Here is a 20,257-nt window from a genome sequence, read left to right on the forward strand (position 1 = left end):
CCGTTCAAAATGAAAAATATTAAAATTATAAAACTTTAAAATTGAATTATTCTACAAAATATCTTCATTTTTTACTAAAAAATGAACAAATTTAACCAAACTGATAAATTTTCAACTAAAATCATGCAGCTTCAACTTGCAATATTTGAATTTCAAACAAAAAAGATGAATTTTTAACTAGAAATAGTTGAATTTTAAACATAAAATATCAAATTTCAACCAAGAAGAGTTATTTCTACCTAATAAGACGAATTTTCAACTAAAAAAGATAATTTTTTAATAAAAAATTGAATAATTATACTGTTTAAGCATCAAATTTAATAACATTTTTCTAAATTAAACAAATTAATTCACCTTTATTTTCAATGTTCAAAATTGAACATTTTTCAATTATAAACGTTTAAAATTGAATTAGGCTGGAAAAAGCTTCGAAATAAAAAGTAATTCATTTTCTACCAAAAATACGCATTTTCGACAAAATACATGGATTTTCAACGAAATAGTTGAACTTTCAACTAAAAAATTAAAAACAAACTGATGAGTTTTCAACTGGAATAGTTGAGTCTGAAACAAAAAAAGGATCATTTTCAACCGAGAAGATCAATTTCTACTAAATAAGACGAATTTTCAACTAAAAAAGATAATTTTTCAACCGAAATCGAATAATTACAATGTTTTAACATAAAAATTAATCCGACAAAATAGTTGAATTTCAAAAAAAAAAAAAAAAAAATTATGAATTTTCAACTAAAAATATGAATCTTTAACTGGAATAGTTGAATTTTAAACAAAAAAGAATTTTTTTATCTAAAAATATAAATATTTAAATGGAACAGTTAAATTAAATTAGAAAAGATCAGTTTTCCACCCATAAGATTAATTTGTACCAGATCAGGCGAATTTTAAACTAAAAAGAAAAATTTTCAACCAAAACTTGAATCATTACACTGTTTTAGATTAAAAATTAATCCGATAAATTTGTCGAAAATAAAAAAATAATAAATTCACCTTTATTTTCACGGTTCAATATTAAAAAATTTTCAATTATAAACTTTAAAAATTGAAATATTCTAGAAAAAATGTTTGAAATAAAAAGTAATTAATTCAATAGCAAAAAATACCATTTTTCGAGAAAATATATGGATTTTTAAGGAAATAGTTGTATTTTTAAATAAAAAATAAAAAATGTTAACCAAACTGATGAATTTTCAACTGGAATAGTTGAATTTTTAACATAAAAGATGAATTTTCAACTAAAAATATGAATCTTTAACTAGAATAGCTAAATTAAAACAGAAAAGATCAATTTCCAACCAGGAAGATTAATTTCTACCAGATGAGACAAATTTCGAGCTAAACAAGAGAATTTTTCAACCAAAAATTGAATCATTAAACTGTTTTAACATAAAAATTAATCATGTAATTTTTCCTAAAATCAAAATAATAAATTCACCTTTATTTTCAACGTTCAAAATTGAACATTTTTCAATTAAAAAAAAATAAAAATTGATTTAATCTGGAAAAAGCTTCGAAATGAAAATTAATTTTATACAAAAAAGACGCCTTTCGACAAAATACATGGATTTTCAACGAAATATTTCAACTCTCAACTAACAAATTAAAACTTTAATAATTATTATTACCATAATTAATAATTTTCAACCGAACGAAAAACGTAGCAGTTGATATTTAAACAAGACAATTTTAATTTTCAATCAAAAACAGTGGAATTGAAAAAAGACGACTTTTCAAGATGAGTTGAATTTTTAACAAATAAAGATTTTTCAGTCAACAGAGAGAAAAAAATGCAAAGAAATTCATGAATTTTTAACAAATAAGATTAATTTCCAACTTGAAAGAAATAATTCTCAACAAAATAGTCACATACAGTAATATAAAGCTACTTTTATGAATGATCATTTTTATTCAATTGTATATTGTAATTTAAAAAAAATTAAGTGTGCCCTCGAAAAAATGTCCTAACTTTACGCAAAAATGATTAAAGTGAACAGTTTTTCCCTCTGTATTCATACTTTTATTTAACCCTTAAAGTGCATTGTGGGTCTCAGATACCCCAAGCAATTTTCGAACTTTTATAAACCATACTTAATGCGAAAAAATTGAGTAAGTGTCGCCATCTAGCTTTAGCTGAAGACACTAACTGTGAGTAAAGTCGTTTAGCATACTGCGTCAAGCGTCAGTCTACTAACAGCAGCTGCTGAAAGGGAAGGAAAAAAATCGTGGGGTTTTTAACACCCAGTGTGAACTTAGTGAGTGAGAAAGTAATTTAGGAGCCAAATTTGTTGTTGAAATTTTATTGATTTCTGTTTACTTTCTAACGTAAGTATATCATATGCAGTGAAATAATATTTTTTTTTTATTATTATTTCATACTTTTTTTCCTTGTAGATGGCTTATAACTTACGGCAGCGCGTTATGCGCGGACAGACTGTGGATGTGTTGAATAAAATATAATTGTTAAAATACATTTATACGTCTCTTTTTTCAATTTCTTGTATTTTTATAGTAATAAATGTCAAACTTCCTCAATTTTTAGAATAATATTTCAATTTTAAAGCAAAAAATGTAATTCATCATTATATTATAAAATTGACTACTCAACTGTGCAAATAAATATCTTTTTTGAAAGCACCCATGTTGCAATATTTTTTTTATGAAAGTACACTATTCCAAAAGCACATTCATAATTTTTCAGGTTAAAATAATTAAAATTGCGTGAGTTATGAATTTTTAAGTAAAAAGCCATTTTTTCACAATTTTTTAAAACAAACTTAAAATAAATAAATGGCTGTAGAATCAACTCTATCTTATAAAAGATACCTTAAAATATATCAAATAATTTTATTGTAACAAAATATTAAATAGGGGTTAAACAATACATGATTAAATACGCCCGGGTGTAGATGACCCACGATGCACTTTCTCGTGATTTTTACCATCTATGCACTTTAAGGGTTGAAAACAGAGTACTGCTTCGTATTAAAAAAATAATTGAATGCTAGTTTTCATTCAAGCAGAATGAGGTAATTGCATTTTAAGGATAGAGCAAATAAAAAAAATCCAATCATTTTTCAAAATTCCATTACTTTTCCAAATTTTTCAGAACTTTCTGAAAGTTTGACGACTTTCCCAGGTCTTCCAGCAACCCTGTGTTTAGAAAAAAATGTGTTGAGTATTAATAAATTATACCTCTGTTTATACTCTGCTTGGTCTCATTTACCAATGAGTGGAGACGTTTTACTCGTTCTTTAGACGTATTTATATCACACAGCTAAAACAGAAAACGAAGTTAAAAATTTTTTTTTATGGAGATACATTTTTCACAGCAAACGGAATTAAAGAATTCAAAATTTTAAACCAAAACATTTTTGAATTTAAACCAATAAAAACTGAATTCTTGAACTTCAAACTTTTCAATTTTTTTTTTAATTCAAAAATTCTATATTCAAAAAGTGATCAATACTTTACACGTATTGAAATTAAAATGGAATATGCTAACAGTTTTCAATTGAACTAAAATGAAATGCAGTTAAGTGCCAAATTCAAAATGTTTAACTTTTATAAATTGTAGATTTTAGAAATTCGAATTCAGTTTCAAAAATATAAATCCATGTTATCATTTTAAATGCTTTAAATTGAAGAATCAATCAAAGAATCAAATTTTTTAAATGATATCATTTAAGAAAAATTGAAGCTAGACATTAAAAATTGTACGGTCAATTTATTTTTAAACTGAACAATTCTTAAATTTGATGAATAATTATTTTTATTTTAAGTAGTTTGTAATCCTTGAAAAGCTTCAAAAATTTTATATAAAAATCTTAATAACATTTTTTTTAGAATTTCTAAATATGTTTTAAAATTATTTGATTTTTTCCGAATTATACTTATCAATACTGCAATATAAAAAATTGCCCTAAAAACTTCCAGATTCTTTTATGGTAATTATAGAACTCTTTTTCAACATTTATAAATATTCTCTTAACATTAATTTTAAAAAATAAAAAGTAATTTTCAATTTTCCTAGGGATCTTAAAAAAATATTTTTATTCGTTTGAGATTTTTTGCAATTCTTAAAAAGATTCTACAGTTTTTGTTCGAAATTTGCAAAAATCTACATTTTATTTTTAATTAGGCCGTGGGTATACCAGTCATTTCAAGTTTTAAATTAATTTTGAATCTTTTAAAAATGTCAAAATACCTCTGAAATTTTAAATAACAATTTCAGCCAAGTATGCCAATATTTCTGAATATTAAACAATTATTCTTTTTTTATTGAGTGGGTTAAGAATTGAATATTTTAGACTGAAACAATATTTGAAATTTAGAAAAATGTCCTGTAAAATTAATTATTGTTCAATTTTCCTACTTTTCATAACTAAAACTGATAAACTAAAAATGTTTTTTTATTATTTTTTTTTTATTTCATATTTTTAATTTTTAATTCTTGAATGCTGCATTTTAAAATTATGTACACTTAAAAATGAGAAAAAAAAACATTTTTAAAGTAAAAAATTGTCAAATTACGCATAGTAAACTGAATCATATTATAAATTATTAAGATAAATATTCAACTAATTTTTTAAAAAGCTGTTGAAATCGAAGTTGGACAGAATTTTCTTATAAAAATTGGTAAAAATAAAAAAACTAAATTACAAAAAAAAAAACTGTCTAAAATTTACTTCTAAACGAACTTTGATCTAATTAAATTCTTTACTTGCTTGAAATAAGTAATAATGGTAATTATGCAGTAATTTATTAAACACCTACTAGTTTATCTTTTTGCTTGTGCTTTTCTAAAGCTTTCACACATTTATCTTCAAGTTGAGATCGAGCAGCTTTCAACCGTAACAACCGTATCTGTTTATCCGCAAACCTGAAAAAAATGTAAGTATTATTTTATATTAATATACAAAAAAATCTTTCAGAAATTTATATTAAATGATTAAAAAATCGCCAATTTTTAATCTGAAAAGTTGGGTTAAAAATAAAATTAGAAAGCTTTTATATTTTAAATGAAAATATTAGGGTTGTTACAAAGTTCAAATTTCCTTGACCGCTCTAAAGTTTCTTTTTTTGTATAAGAAAAAACTTACACCTCGAAGATGAATAATTTTGAGAAAAAAAAACATTTAGTTTTCCACCAAACAGATAAATGTTCGATAAAAAAACTTAATTCTCAATGAAAAGTATAATACTTAATATTTCCACCAACAAAATATTTTAATTGTCAATAAAAAACAGATGAAATTAAACAAAAAATATGAGTTTTCTACAAATTAGTTGAATCCTCATTCAAAACCGACTAATTTCCAAGCCCAAAAGAGGATTTTTTAACAGAAAAGTTGAATTTTTGACCAAGGAGAATTTTCCAGACAATAAAGAAAAAAAATCTTATCCAAAAATATTGAAACTTCAACAGAAAAAACAACTTTCATCAAAATAGTTAAGTTTCCAAGACAAAAAGATACATGAATTTTCAAATAAAAAAGATACATTTTCAATCAAAAATATATAATTTTATTTTTAGTTAAAAATTATTTTTTAACTAAAAAAACGATTTTTTAATTAAATAGTTACATTGTCAGTCAAAGAAATGAGTTTTTAACTAAAATGATGAATCCTTAACAACAAAATTAATTTCGTACAAAAATAGTTGAATTTTGAATAGAATGGATAAATTTTCTATAAAAAACACGAATTTTCAACAAAGCAGTTGAATTTTCCCCTGAAAGAGATAAATTTTCAAATGAAAAGTGACTATTTAAATCGCCAGTAAAATAATTAATTTTCAACCAAATTAAATTTTCTACGAAATACTTAAATTCTTAACCAACTAGATGAATTTGGAACCAAGAAGATTAAATTTCGATCATAGCAGATAAATTTTTGACAAATAATACAATAGATGAATTAAAGAATAAAAATAATTTTCAATAAAAAAACTGGTTTTAACCAAACATACATGCATTTTCAAATATAAAAATTAAATTTTCAGCAAAAAATAGAACAATTAACATATTAGAAAAACAACTTTTTAAAAAAGATACGATAACAGTTTAATTAATAAGGCTACTTTTCTACCAAAAAGTCATATTTTGAACCAAATTTAGGAATGTTTACCTGAACCAGATATATTCTGAAATTAAAATAGAATGAATGTTTCAGTAAAAATTAAAAAAAAATTAAATCAAATAAATTTTCAACAGAATAGTTAAATTTTCAATCAAACATGAATTTTTTTACTAAGAAGATTAAAATTTTATCGTAAAAGATAAATTTTCGTCAAAACATAGAATAGGTGAAGACAAAAAAAAATGATAAAAATATTAATTTTCAATAAAAAAAGCAACTAATTTACAGCCAATGATAGATGTATTTTCAGCCAAGAAGATTAATTTTCTGTAACAGGCAACTAATTTTTAACCAAATATTTTAATTTTTAAATTAAATTTCAATCTAACAGTGAAATTGTTTGACAAAGAAATAAATTTTCAACCAAAACGATGAATTAGTCACCGATAAGATTACTATTATATGATAAGACGAATTTTCAACAAAATACAGAAATTTTTTATCTAAATAATTGAATTTTTACACTGTTGAAGATACATTTCCACCAAACATCGAATGGTTAAATTGAAAGTCAGAAAAATTTCATTGGAAAAAAAATTCTAAGATTTTTCAACAAAATATTTCAATCATGAAACAAGAAAAGGGTTTTCAACTAAAAGTAATCATAAAAAAAGTTTTTTTAATGAAGTATTTAAATTTTCAATCAAATAACTGAGTTTTGTAACTAAAATAATGAATCTTAAAAAAAAAGAATTTTTAAACAAACAGTTGAATTTTCAACCTAAAAGATGAATTTTTTTACCTCAAAAGAAAAATGTTCAACAAAGTACATGGATTGCCAAATAAAAAAAGGGTAAATTATCAACAAAAAACAGAATACGTAAAATGTAAATAAATTAATTTTCTATAAAAAAACAAGACTTTTCAACAAAATATGTAGTTAAATTTTCCACTGAAAAAATTAATTTTTAACTAACAGGATCAAGTTTTAACTAATGATTTGTCTACAAAAAGACGAATCTTCAAAAAAAGAGTTGAATTTTCACCTAAAGCAGGTACATTTTGAAATAAAAATAGCATAGATAATTTTTCAGTAAAAAATAAATTTTCAACGAAATAGTTCAATTGTCAACCAAACATGAATTTTTGACCAAAAAGATAAATTTTCCACCAACAAGATTAGTTTTCTGTCTAAAATGAATAAGGTTTATCCTGATCGTTAAGGTTTTAACCAGAGAAATGAATTTTCAACCAAAAGAATGAATTTATCACTAAAAAAATAACTACTTTACCACAAAAGACAAAGTCCTAACAAAATACAAGAATTTTTAAAAAAATTAATGTTATTTTAAATGATGAATTTCAACAAAATATTCAAATTATAGAAAAAAAATTTTCCAACTACAATGACGAATCACGAAGAAAAAAATGACTTCAACAAAATTGTTGAATTTTGAACAAAATAATAAAATTAATTTCCATTTTCATATTCTAGAAAATTCCCCGATGTCAGGTTTCCCTTTACTTTCTGGAAATCCTTGACCTGTAGCAACCCTGAAATATACGAACAAGATTTTCCTTATTAAAAAAAAAATAATATACGCGTTTTTGTATTTCAAAGTTTATTTCAGCAAAGTCGAGAATCTACCCAAACAATACAAAAACAAATGTCAGCCGGCGCGTCCGGAACATAAAATATTGATTTATTTATCAAGGTCTCTTTTATCACTCAACGTGACCTTTTTCATCATCGTTCTTGCAAAAAACAGGAAAAAGACACTTGATAAATAGAAAAAAAACACCTCATTAAATAAGGAAGGAAGATTAGCAAATTGGTTAAATACACTTGGTTTACCTATGGCGTAAAAAACACAACAATAGAACAAACACATCCAAGTCCTGTATTTCTTGCCACAAACGCGGATGCGTTCATGTGAATAATACACAGCACACAGACACAACGCATGCGACACACAAAAAAACACTCACCGTTCAGAGTAAACAGAAGTAGAATGGACGAAATCCCCATTTTGGATACACTGTCTGCAGTAGAAAATACGCCTATTATTGTGGCACAATGAGCACTTTAAAAGATTCACACTGAGACGATCGGAAACATCTTCGAGTTCCGAAGAAAGCTGAAAGTCTGCGGGTGCTGTGCAAGAACCGTCAGAGCTGCTTGTCGCCATAACCAAGAACAATGGGCTCCGTTCGTCTGCTGCCACTCATCAGCTGATCCGATATTTACTCTTTCCTCACTAGATCACCTCGACCTTCCGCGGTTTACCTGCTCTATTCACTTTCCCTTCCACCCTTCACACATCTTTTTACCGGAAACCGAACTTTGGTTTCGCCATGTTCAAATTATTACATGTTATTAGACGCGTCACGAAACTTTCGACACACTCGGACGCTGCCAAAATAAACTTAAATTTCTGCTCCCCAGTCCCCCCTCCACGGACACTGGTTCGTGTAATCAACAACACCGTCGGGTTAGGAAACGAGATATTGTAACGCCGCGGTGGGGGAGTTTACCACTCACCAGAGTGCGCGATCTGTTCAGGTCCGAGTTCTGCGAAAATTTAAATTTAATAAATGAAAAACATTTTTTTTCAATACAAATTATTAATAAAAGTTTATAGTTTATTTATAAAATAAAGTAAAAGAGGATGTCATTCGGTTTGAAGAGAAAATATTGAATATTTTCATACCAGTCAGGTTTTCTTATGTAATTTTGAATTTTACAAACGTAACATTGTTCGCTATTTTTTATAACAAACAGTAGAATTTTCAACTAATGAAGATACACTTTTTAAGAAAAATGAAATAGTTTAATTTAAAACCCAAAAGATGAGCTTTGAAACGAAAAGATAAATTTCTACTAGAAGGATAAATTTTCAACATAATACATAAATTTCCAACTAAATATTTAACGTTCCAACTAAAGATTTAATTTTTAATCAAAAATGTAATATTGAAGTTTCCAGATAAACAATTCAGTTTTTAACAATGTAGTTCCATTTGTAACAAAAGATAAAACATGTCTGCCCAAAATGGAATAGTTACATTTTTGATTAAAAAAGTTAATTTTTTACCAATAAAGCGAATTTTTAATAGAGTAGTTAAATTTTCAACCATAGAAATAAATTTTGGACTAAAGTAATGAATCTTCCACCGAAAAATTACTTTTTAACAAAGTCGTATAACTTTAAACCAAAAAAGATGAAGTTTCAACGAAAAATTAAATGACTAATATGACAAAAAAACAGGAAAGGTTTTGAACCGTTTTCATATGATATCATACAGTCTGAACCTGGTGACGTCAAGTTTGGGGCTGAAATATATTGTTTTCCAAGACGAAATATGAGATACATATTTTTTGTCTTTGATCAAAAATCTTTGTTTACGAACTCAGGGCTACATGAATATTCGTATGAATTATGTAAAAATTAACGATTTGTTAAAAAAAAAAAGTTGTATCTTGGGAATCAATTGACATAATTTAATTTTCCTTGTTAGAACTTTTAGAGAGAGCTAAACTATTTCAAAATCCACAAAGAAAATTTAAAAAGTTAAAAAAACCAAAAAAGTGTAGAATATTCGAAAAAATTAAGAAGTCAATTTTCTCAAAAAAACCACCCTCGATTTTTTGTTGTTGATTTTTTTGTAGATTTATCGTAATATGGTGAAGATATCCTGTGGGCTTTGTCCTCTCTAAACTATTCCTTTCTATTTCTAAACTATTCCTTATTACAATTTAAATTGGAAAATTGGTAAAATTATGATGTTTGCTGTTCTGTTTTGATTTATTTTAATCCTTACTTTATTAGCTTCAAGTGTTCTGTAGGTTCAGATTATTCTGCTTCGAACATCCCCTTCGACTTTTAATGGCGCCATCACAAAGTGCTTTCCCATAATCAGTTGCTGAAAAACTGCATTTCTTCTTGCAAGATGATGTATTCAATGCGTGATACTGATAGCTATTTTTAAAGTGAGCTGCAGCTCCATCTACTTTTTTTTTTAGTTTTGAATTTCCAAAATTATCAAGTAATTTATGAAGGTAAACATTTTGATTTTCCAAAGTTTAAAGGTATTATTACGTTGAAAATTGTGGGCAAAAAGATATTTTTTAATTTTGGATTAGCCGAAATTTTGTTTTTTTGTTCTCAAAATTTTGCTTTTTTGAGTAAATCTTTGTCCACGGAGATAGTATTTTTTCGAATAAAGTTTGAAAAAAGTATGCAGATTTTTCTCTTTTACATATTTTATCCCGTGTAAGTCCCATGGGAACCTTCAAGTCGATGCTGGGCCTAAATTATAATTTATATAAATAATAAATTCTAAATAATAATTATAAATAAGAAATTATAATTTTCACTTTTCATTTGAAATTAGCAATTCCAAAATAAATATTGAAAACTAGACAAGTTGAAACTGAATTAATAATTTAAAACGTCTAAAATAAAAATAATTCAACTCCTAATTTAAAAAGTGATTGTTTATTTATTTTTTTAATCGTTTCAGTTTATATTTTGTAACTTGAAATTGCTTACAATGATATAATTTAAAAAATATAAAGATTTTTCATTCAATCTTAAAATTCAAGAGTACAAAATAATAGCGCATATTTATATTTTTTATACAACAAAATTTGAACTATTATACAATTTTGCAGTTTAACGTCATTTAAGAAACATTGTTCAATTAAAAAAAAAATTAATTCAAAAAGGTACACTTTGAATGTAACAATTTGCAATTGAGTTTTGATTATTTCAACTGAAAAAATGTTTAGTTTTAAAAGTTTGAATTTCTTATTTACGATGTCCGTAAAAAATTGTTGCAACTCGGTAAAAAACCATGAAATAATCTGAAAGTCTCATACGTGTTTAAAACAGCCACTCTGTATTCCAATACGTAAAAAATTGACAATTTGCAAGTTTGAAATCGTGAATTTAAAATTAAAAAGAAAATTAGTTTAAAACCTATCCATAATAATTGATGCACTAGATTTTACCATTTTAATCACAAGTAGCGTGTCTTCATCATTTAGAGGAGTATATAACATTATAGAATACAATAATAAAAGTAAATAATAATAATATATAATGCTAATTTTTTAAGAATATATTTTACATTATTCTCCTTAGCGTTGGTAAGGAAGTTTAAATCTTTTTTGTTACTTACCAACAAAGTTTATTGCAGAGTTTAATATGGTAAATGAATAAATAATAATAAATTTCAAATAAATAATTAGTGCGTGAATGGCGCGCAAAATGTTGTAGTTAATTTGAAATTTCGAATAAAAAATTTGCAGATGCTTACTTGTTTAACCTTTTCTTTCTTAATTATTATGTCAAAAGCAAAAGTAATGTCAGTATTCTCAATTCTTAAGGAGTGTCAAGCAATGAAAATTGGTTATTTTTAACAATTTATAATTCTCTACATAATAAAATAAAGTATCATTGAACAGATTGTGTTAGTAATTAGATAGTTTTTATGTTTTAAAAAACCGTGGCTAAGCGTACTGAAATTGCGGTGCAAAGAGCCAGATTTTTTTAGTATAAACATCAGAATCTGGAAAAGGGGGCAATTCATACAGAAATTTCATTAAGAGTTAAATGTTGATGAAATGAATGAACCAGTGCGAAAATCTTATTTAGATATTGTAAAACGTAATCTTCGAGCAGCAGACCGAGTAAGTTTGAATTTTTATGTTTAACATTTATTTATAATTTGCTCATTTAATAACAAATATTGAAAAATTGTTTTCATGTAATGAAATGAAAGAAGAAAATTTCTTCCTTCAATTCATGCTAGACATTTACAAATATTTTTTAGTTAACGCAATGCATGTTACTGAGGCGTTTCCTACATGCAAATTAGGATACGTTCTTCTATACACTAGAACCCCGATTTAATAACAATGTCGTGAGTTGCCTGCAAATAGCCTTGTTACTAAATCAGGGAAACCGGAACGCAAACAGTCAGGCCGCCTGAACCGTTTCCCAATGAAATCCATAATATTGCGCAAATACTATCCTGAGTACTCGCGCTGTGCGGTCCTTCCGAGGCGAGTCGTAACCGTCTATCTATAATTGTGAAATTATTTTTTCAGCTAACATTCTGTACTCGATTTATATATTTTGGAGAGTACTATGATACAGCAGAAGTTTTTGAAAAGGTAAATAAAATAATATTTTGTTATGTCTACTATTGTAAGGTATTTTCCTCTTAGGCTCATCTTTTTCAATCTAAAAGTATTTTTTGTAAATCAAAACAAGAAATTAATATGCTATAAAGCTCTTTAAATTTAAAAGTTTTGAATTTGTGCAAAACTTGTAAATCGTAGGATTTTGGGCTGTTTTAGAGTATAATGATTTTTGATAAATTGTCAAAAAATGCTAACTTTTTGAATGTTATACAGCAAATGAAGAACATCATTAATCATCTTAACCATGAACATAATGATATCCCAATTTATGGATTATTACTCGTATATCCAAAGTACTTTATCCATCTTGTGACAGTAAGTCTAGATAATATACAAGGGCGGATCCAGGTGGAAGGTGGATTGAAGTGACCCCTCCACTCAAATTTGAGCCACCTAATTATCAAACTTTATTTTTAGTTTTTTTCCTGAAATTTTCAAAAACACCCTTATATTAGGATCCGTAAGTTTTGATCCCAATCCCCTATTTAACGTGACTTTTTCCGCCTAAATTTTGTTCGTGTATTTATAGGTAATCCAAAAATATCATAAGACGATTTTTGGAAGGAGGGTTTGGTAAAACCTTACTGTTTCTGGTTAATTAACACATTAGTTAAATTTCCAAACAAGTAATTGCAAATTTGCAACCAATATGAACTCACAAAAAAATAGAATAACTGGTATTTGAACCCAGGGAACATTTTAATTTTAAATGAGAAACAGTTATATTGTAAAAAAATTAATTAATTTCAAGAAAATACTTGAATTATCAACAAATAAAGATTTGTCAGCCAATAGAGAAAAAAATCTCATTCAAAATGAAGAATTGTCAAGTCAAAAAAGATGATTTTTCAACAAAGAAGCTTCAATTTCTACTGTAAAAGACAAATTATCAACAAAACACATCAATTTTCAACCAAAAAGGAACATATTTAAACTAAAAAAGATGAGCTTTCTACCAAAAAGTTAAATTTCTAATCAAAAAATTACATTTTTAACCAAAAATATAAATTTTCAACACAGAAGATTAATTTTTTACTATAAAAAACAAATTCTCAACAAAACAAAAATGTCTTCAAACAAATAGTTGCATTTTCAACTAAGAAGACAAAAAAAAGAATGAAAGAAATTCAACAAATAAGCGTCTTTTCTAACAGAATACATACATTTCTAACCAAATAGTTTAGTTTTCAACCAATTAGAATATTCTGACAAAAAATAAGAATATTCGACAAATTTTATACATTTTCAATGGAATAGTTGAGTTTTTAAACTAATAAGATCAACTTTTAACCAAAAATGGAACATTGAAATTTTCATTGAACAAAATTAATTTCTAATATAAAAAAGAAATTTACTACAAACAGTTAAATTTTTTAGCACATGGTTGAATTTAAAAGACAAAAAGATGCACGTTGGTATTAAAAAAGAAAGATTTTAATTTAAAAAAAAAGTAATTTAATTTATCATAAAAAGACGAATTTTCAGAAAAATAGTTGAACCTTTAACAAAAATAGATTAATTTGCAACCAAACAGTTGAATTCATAATAACAAATTGGATCAGCAAAGTTAATTTACAAAAAACAGTAAAATTTTCAACTAAACTTATGAATCGTCAATCAACAAAATATGAAATTTCAATAAATAATGCCCCACTCTCAGATTTTTTTATGAATGTGAATACTATAATGGAAAAATATAAATAAAATGCAATTTATCGCCATATTATATTCAATTTGCAAAGTTATTTTAAATATTTAATGTCACATGCAATCCTTCCCCCTCCTGTCACATGCAATCTTTGAAGAAAATTCATAATCGCCCCCTCTGACAAATTTTCTTGATCCGCCCTTGCAAATATTCATACCTATTTATTTATTTATTTAATGTGTGTAATATAAAATAATTACTTTTTTAAATCAGCTCTTCTAAAATTTGAAATTATATTCTTTTCTAGTCTTGTGAGGAAATGATTTTTAGGCATTTCAAAGCGATATTTTTAGATAAAGGAAGCGAAGTGAAATTGGGAAAAGTCCTACATTTACCGGTTCAACATCACATTTACAGGGTATTCAATTTTTAAAAATAAAAGTTGTGATTGGTCATAGTCATAAAATACTTTTTGATATCCATTTTTACAGCCCTATTTCACACATTGGTACTCCACAATAACAAGTCCTCCAGTTCTTTTAGAAAAATTGGAGAATACGGAATTACCAGAAATCGAAAAACACGTTAGGAATATTATGCTGAAAATTTACAAGCTCTGTGAATTTGTAATAGACGCTAATTCGAAAACTGTAAGTGTTTAGAATTCATCAATGTTTAAAATTTCAATATACACTAAGCTCCCGATATAAGAACGGTTGTGGACATGGGTGGCGTTGGCCTTGATCCTCAACCGGGAAAATTAAAACGTAAACTGGCAGTGACGCATGACTCATTTCTGTTGGACTTGGAAGCATGACGCAACCTGATACAATTGACGCGCTGAGAGTACGGCCCTCAAATTGTTTGTCACGCTTGACTCAGCACCGCCTTTCTTTCGGCCACGCGGCTCCTCGCATCTTGAAACTGTGGAGGGTATCAGTTATAGGAATATCGTTAATCGAGGGTTCTTATATCGAGAGTTGAAGTATTTAGAGAGCAGATTAGCGCCATTGTGAAGCTAGCTGGCGAGTGCCGCTTTGCTCTTATACGCAGAGAACCCCGGTTAGACCATCATTCGTTTTTGATAATTTCGAATTGAAAATTGAAAAAAATGTATAACATGATTTTGTATTAACAACGTTCCAATACAAAATATTTCACACCAGGTCAAATGTCGAAAAAGGACAATATTTTGAATGGAATAAAAACGAACTGAACTTGTATAATTTCTAAACAAAACAATTTCATTGGGAAGGAGTTGAAATTGTATCATTTTTCATTCAAAGCGATCAAACTTGAACAAACTTATCTTGAATTGAAGAATCTCGAAATAGAATGATTTCAGATTCAAATTTCGATTATAGGATAATTTCAGAACGTTGAAAATTTAACATTCTCCAATTAGAGTTTTGAAAAATAGATCGCTTAATATTCAATGGAATGAAAATTTTAATATTTCTAATTAAAGGTGTTAAAAATTGAATAATTTATAAAATAGAAACTTTCGAATTTTAATAAATATAAAGCAAATAAAATTTGAGAATTTACAATAAAATTGAATGTTTTAAAGTCAAAGCTTCTGAAATTATAGAAATATAAATTTTAAGTAAATTAAAAAAACTATGACCTAATACAGAAATTTATTAGAAACTTTTTCTAAAATCAAAAAATAAATTCATATTTATTTTCACCCTTGAAAATTAAACAAATTTCCAATTAGAAAACTTTCAATTTGAATTATTCTAAAAAAACGTTCGAAATAAAAAATATTTTTAAATGGGAAACACTAAAAATAAAAACATGTTTACTCCAGAAATACGAAGAACTTATTTTTGTTAACTTTTTTTGTATTAAAAAAGTATTTATTATGTTCATCTACACATTTATTTAAATGAAAAAACAATATTTCTTTGCGTGCATAGAATAAAGGAATATTTTTTTGCCATGAAAATAAAATTGGTGAAATAGATAAAATAGGTGAAATAGTAAAAAATCACAATTTTTCCATTTTTAGGCAATTTCACTACGTAATTTCACGCGACGAAGGCTATTTACAAGTTTCACGATTTTGTCCTCTTTTTGGGCCAATAAAGCTAAAAATTTTAAGCAGTCGCGGTCTTTTATTAAACATCTCTATTTGTCACTATTAAAAAAATATTCGAATTTTCAACCAATACATTAAATAGTATCAACCATAAAGAGCTCACACTACGGGTTCGGTCATTTTGCTTTCCCCACCTTTTTCTATAGGACTTTAAAAATTAAAGTTCAAATTATCGACAGCTGAAATTGAGTGATTGTGAATTCTCTCTTGTTAAAGCTCCTTCGGCTTTAACGTCGAATGTGTATGTATATTTTTTGTGAAAAACTTTGGTTTATTCATTTTGTTTCGTATCTTGCGCCGTTTTTTCAATTTATATTTAATATTATTTCACACGATTAAACCGAAAACTACAAGTATTATTAAAATTTTTTGTTATTTATTTTTCTGTAATATGTAGAAAAAGTGGTAGTTTTGAAGCAAATACTTTTGCGCGGTCAAAAATTTATTATTATTCGCATTTGGATAATAAGGATAAATTGTTTAGCCTTCTGAGTACTATGAATGGCCGCACGTAAAATTTTTAAATATAAAAAAAATGGTCCCAAAAATTTTGAAAATTCTTGAAATTTTTTAGATTTCATCCAAACTAGCTGTTTAACGAACTTCTCCTTTCTTTTAGGACCTAAATAAATGGTAACTAAGATCGATTTGATCCGTTTATTCTATTGAGAGTTATCGCGTTTACGGATGGACAGACAGACAGACATGCGACATCATAAAAAATGTCAAATTTTGGACGATTCTAATACTTTCTCAATAATAAATTATAAGAATGTAAAAAATGTATATTCACGGTTTCAAAGTTTAAACTGTTTCAGAAATGCGCATTTAAAAACATAATTTCAAATAATAGACATTTTAAAGATATTAAATATATTATTAATCAATATCATATAATGGAATTTCGTGTGACTTTCAAAATGATTGAATAGACTGTTTTATTAAAAAATGTGATTTCTGGAAAAAATTCATTCAAAATTAAAGAATTTAATGTATCTTTAAAATACCTTTGGACAAAAATACAAAAGAAAGGAAAGAAAAATGGGAAGGCAACTCAACCAAATCCATTTCTTCTCTTCTTACATTCTCATACTTCATAGTACTCAGTAAGCCAAAAAATTATCCAAATGAGTTTTTTCGATAAAAAAAATTATAAGAGTTATAGCACGTTAGGAAAAAAAGTCAAGAGAAAAAAATTGCTTTCTGAAAGTCTTACAAGATTATCATAAAAACTTTTTGAATTTTCTTGAAAAACCGAAAATTCAAATTTTGAGTGCACCAAAAATAATGAAAATTAAAATTTTCCATTTTGTGGTCAAAATATGAAAGATACGAAAAAGATTAATAAATAAAAATTTGTGATCCTAAAAACGATTTTCAAATTTTTTGAAAATCATTTATTGATAGTACCCGAAGCTTTTGTTTTATTCGGGAAAAACAACATTAAAAACAAAATTTGCGAACTACGACACAAGTAACGAAAAAAAAATGTAATGAAAATTATGCAACTGAAATACATCTACAAATATTTTGTAAATAAATTTTTGATAGGACGCGTAGTTGTGGTTTTAATAAAAAAATGACATTAAAGATAAAACTGAAAATTTTGTGGAAAAACGACAAAAGGTACAAAAAATTTGATGAACAAAAGTTCTGCTGTCCAACGGAAAATCCTAGTAAGCGACTTTTGCCATAGAGGTTATTTTCTCATGCGCATGTATCGGAAAATAGTCCCTATGGCAAATGTCACTTACTAGGTTTTTCTGTTGGACAGCAGAGTCGTTCACCCAAAAAATGGATGCAAATTTTTTATCATTTATGATTTTCCTATCATTTATGAATGAGAAACTATGAAAAATGTTCGAAAATTGAAATTACAACATAAAATTTCGAATCATAAGACGCAATATACGAACAAAGTCTTACAGAGATATTAGAGCTGTTGAAAAACCCTAAAAATTTCGAAAGAAACAATGGTATTTAATTAAATTATTATTATCTTATTCAATTTTCTAAATCAAGGATTATAGTTTTTGATTTATTTTGAGGTAATTTAGAAAACAAATATACATTTACAAATGCGTTTTAAAAATCGAGCGCGTAGCGCTAGCATCCCGGCAAGAATGTGTACCTCAAAGCCTACAGAGTTTTGAGCAACTTAATCTTTAACTATACACATTTAATTACGTAGAAAATTCAGAATATGAAGACGCATTTAAATACTGGGATCTAAAAGAGATCTTTTTGATAAATTTTCATTCAAGCATTTCAAGTGCAAAGAATAAATAACCGAGCTTTTTATCAAATTATAATAAAAACATTTATAATATTTACCAAAATTTCGGTACTTATAAAATATAAGGCTTATTTATTAGTACTGAAAGGTTGGTAAATATTAGGAATGCTTTTAATTGCGACTTCATAATAATGAAAATAAAAAAGACGAAAGAAATAAAAAAAGAGAAGGAAGTGGATTTGATTGGTTGCCTTCATATTTTTCTTTCCTTTTTTTGGTCCGAAGGTTTTTTTTTTGGAATTCTTAATTTTCTCAATGGGACCTTTTTGTAAAATTACCATAGAAGCATTTTATTGTGTTTGTCCAAATTTAGTCGTTGGATTCTTGTTTCTATTTTCAAGAATTCTATACATTAAATGTTTTAAATTATGAATGATTTTTTTCTAGAAATCACAGTTTTTAGCAAAACAATCTATTCAATCACTTTGTAGCTACCCTCTATTTGCCGGTATCCCATGCGGTGCTCGCCGGTTAACTTCTCATTAGCGCTAATCCACTCTCTAAAATACACTCAACCCCCGCTACAAGAACAGTTTCAGGCGTGGGTGGCAGTGGCCTTGACCCTTAATCGGGGGAATCAAAACATAAACATGGAGGGCCACATGAACCATTTGTATCATGCATTTGAATGCATGACACAGCCTGATTTAATTAATGCGCTGAGAGTGCGGCTCCCATGCCATCTGCCACGCATGAATGAGCACTGTCTCTCACTAGGCCCCGCAACTCCCTTTATCTTAGAGCTGCCGATGACATCAATTCTAGACATTTCGTAAACCGGGGGTTCTTATATCGGGAGTTGAGAGTATATATAATATTATTTATGATAATTTTTTTTATGAAATATTAATTTTCCAAAATTGCTCTCTGAAGGGTGAACCTGTTTCACACATCCTAAAAGATATTGAAGAAAAAAATCCAGAAAATCTTCCGGAAAGTACAGTTTTAGAATTTCTGCTAAACTGTAATTCTCCCGTTCTGGTCGATATGAGGCATTATTTGAAAAGCTATGTAGAAATTCCCGACATAAATTTCTATAATGGTTATATCATATTTATTAATAAGTTTAAGTTTAAATTTAATGAGTATATAATACCTAAAGATTCATAATTCCTTCACATTTTGTTTGTAGATAGAGTTTGGCCAGTACCTTCCAAATTTATGCCAACAAATATGTCATTTAAACCAGAGAAAGGAAAAAAGAAAAATGATAGCGAAGATTGAAGTGTACACTCTCATTTCTTTCTCTTTTATTTTTTTAATAAATAGATGAATCATTGAGAAATTAGTTGATGACTGAAAAAAATATAACAAGCAAAAAGTGTTTGAATAAAAACGATTATTTATTGCAGAATATTTACAGTATATAAAAAAAACAGTTTTGTTTGTTGGGTACATGAAATTCGATTTTAAACACGCTAAACTAACAATAATCTTAATCTTCAGCAGAAGTAGTCCAACGGAGTTTTTTTTTACAGAATTTAAAAAATTAAATTTTATCCTAAATCTTTGGTCTGTCACATTCAAAATTTCATTCTTGAGGTCTTTGCAGTCTTCAAATTAAAAAAAAATGTCCTTAAAGTGTCGTTAATTTTGAGGAATTGGTTTGACTAAGAATTTTAATTCATTGTTCTTTAGTATTTTGCTTTAAATTAAAATAACATATAAATACTTTCTTTCCAAATTAGGCGAGATTTTTTTCATCGTGCAAATTTAATAAGTAACGGTAAAAATTGGGTTTTAAACTTGATTGTTGACTTTGAATACTTTTAATAAAATTTGAACGATTTCGAAAATTTCAGTTTCTGGTGAGTAATCTTAATGATACTTTAATAAGAAGGGGAAAATATTGGTTCCATTTTAACTACTATAATCTATTTCATTGTATAAATCGATTGATAA

The 20,257-nt window shown here is 26.7% G+C and overlaps 2 protein-coding genes across 2 annotated transcripts in view; one reads left to right on the forward strand and one right to left on the reverse strand.

Moving 5' to 3' along the window:
- Positions 1-8,523, reverse strand: part of LOC117172664 (beclin 1-associated autophagy-related key regulator) — a 28,516-nt gene extending 19,993 nt beyond the window's left edge. The window contains exons 1-3 of the mRNA XM_033360791.1: positions 8,086-8,523; positions 4,792-4,897; positions 3,211-3,292 (exon numbers count right to left, since the gene is read on the reverse strand). Of these exons, the coding sequence (XP_033216682.1) occupies positions 3,211-3,292; positions 4,792-4,897; positions 8,086-8,285 (388 nt within the window). The 5' untranslated portion in view covers positions 8,286-8,523. The remainder of the gene's footprint in view (positions 1-3,210; positions 3,293-4,791; positions 4,898-8,085) is intronic.
- A 2,952-nt stretch (positions 8,524-11,475) lies between these two features.
- LOC117173060 (testis-expressed protein 47-like) lies at positions 11,476-19,651 on the forward strand. Its single transcript, XM_033361435.1, has 7 exons — positions 11,476-11,791; positions 12,212-12,277; positions 12,521-12,622; positions 14,263-14,373; positions 14,447-14,605; positions 19,229-19,397; positions 19,488-19,651. The coding sequence occupies exons 1-7, from the start codon at positions 11,726-11,728 to the stop codon at positions 19,577-19,579; spliced, it is 765 nt and encodes a 254-aa protein (XP_033217326.1). The 5' UTR covers positions 11,476-11,725; the 3' UTR covers positions 19,580-19,651.
- Positions 19,652-20,257: the final 606 nt, after the last annotated feature.

Source organism: Belonocnema kinseyi, chromosome 5 (genome assembly GCF_010883055.1).
Source record: "Belonocnema kinseyi isolate 2016_QV_RU_SX_M_011 chromosome 5, B_treatae_v1, whole genome shotgun sequence".
Lineage (NCBI taxonomy): Eukaryota > Metazoa > Arthropoda > Insecta > Hymenoptera > Cynipidae > Belonocnema > Belonocnema kinseyi.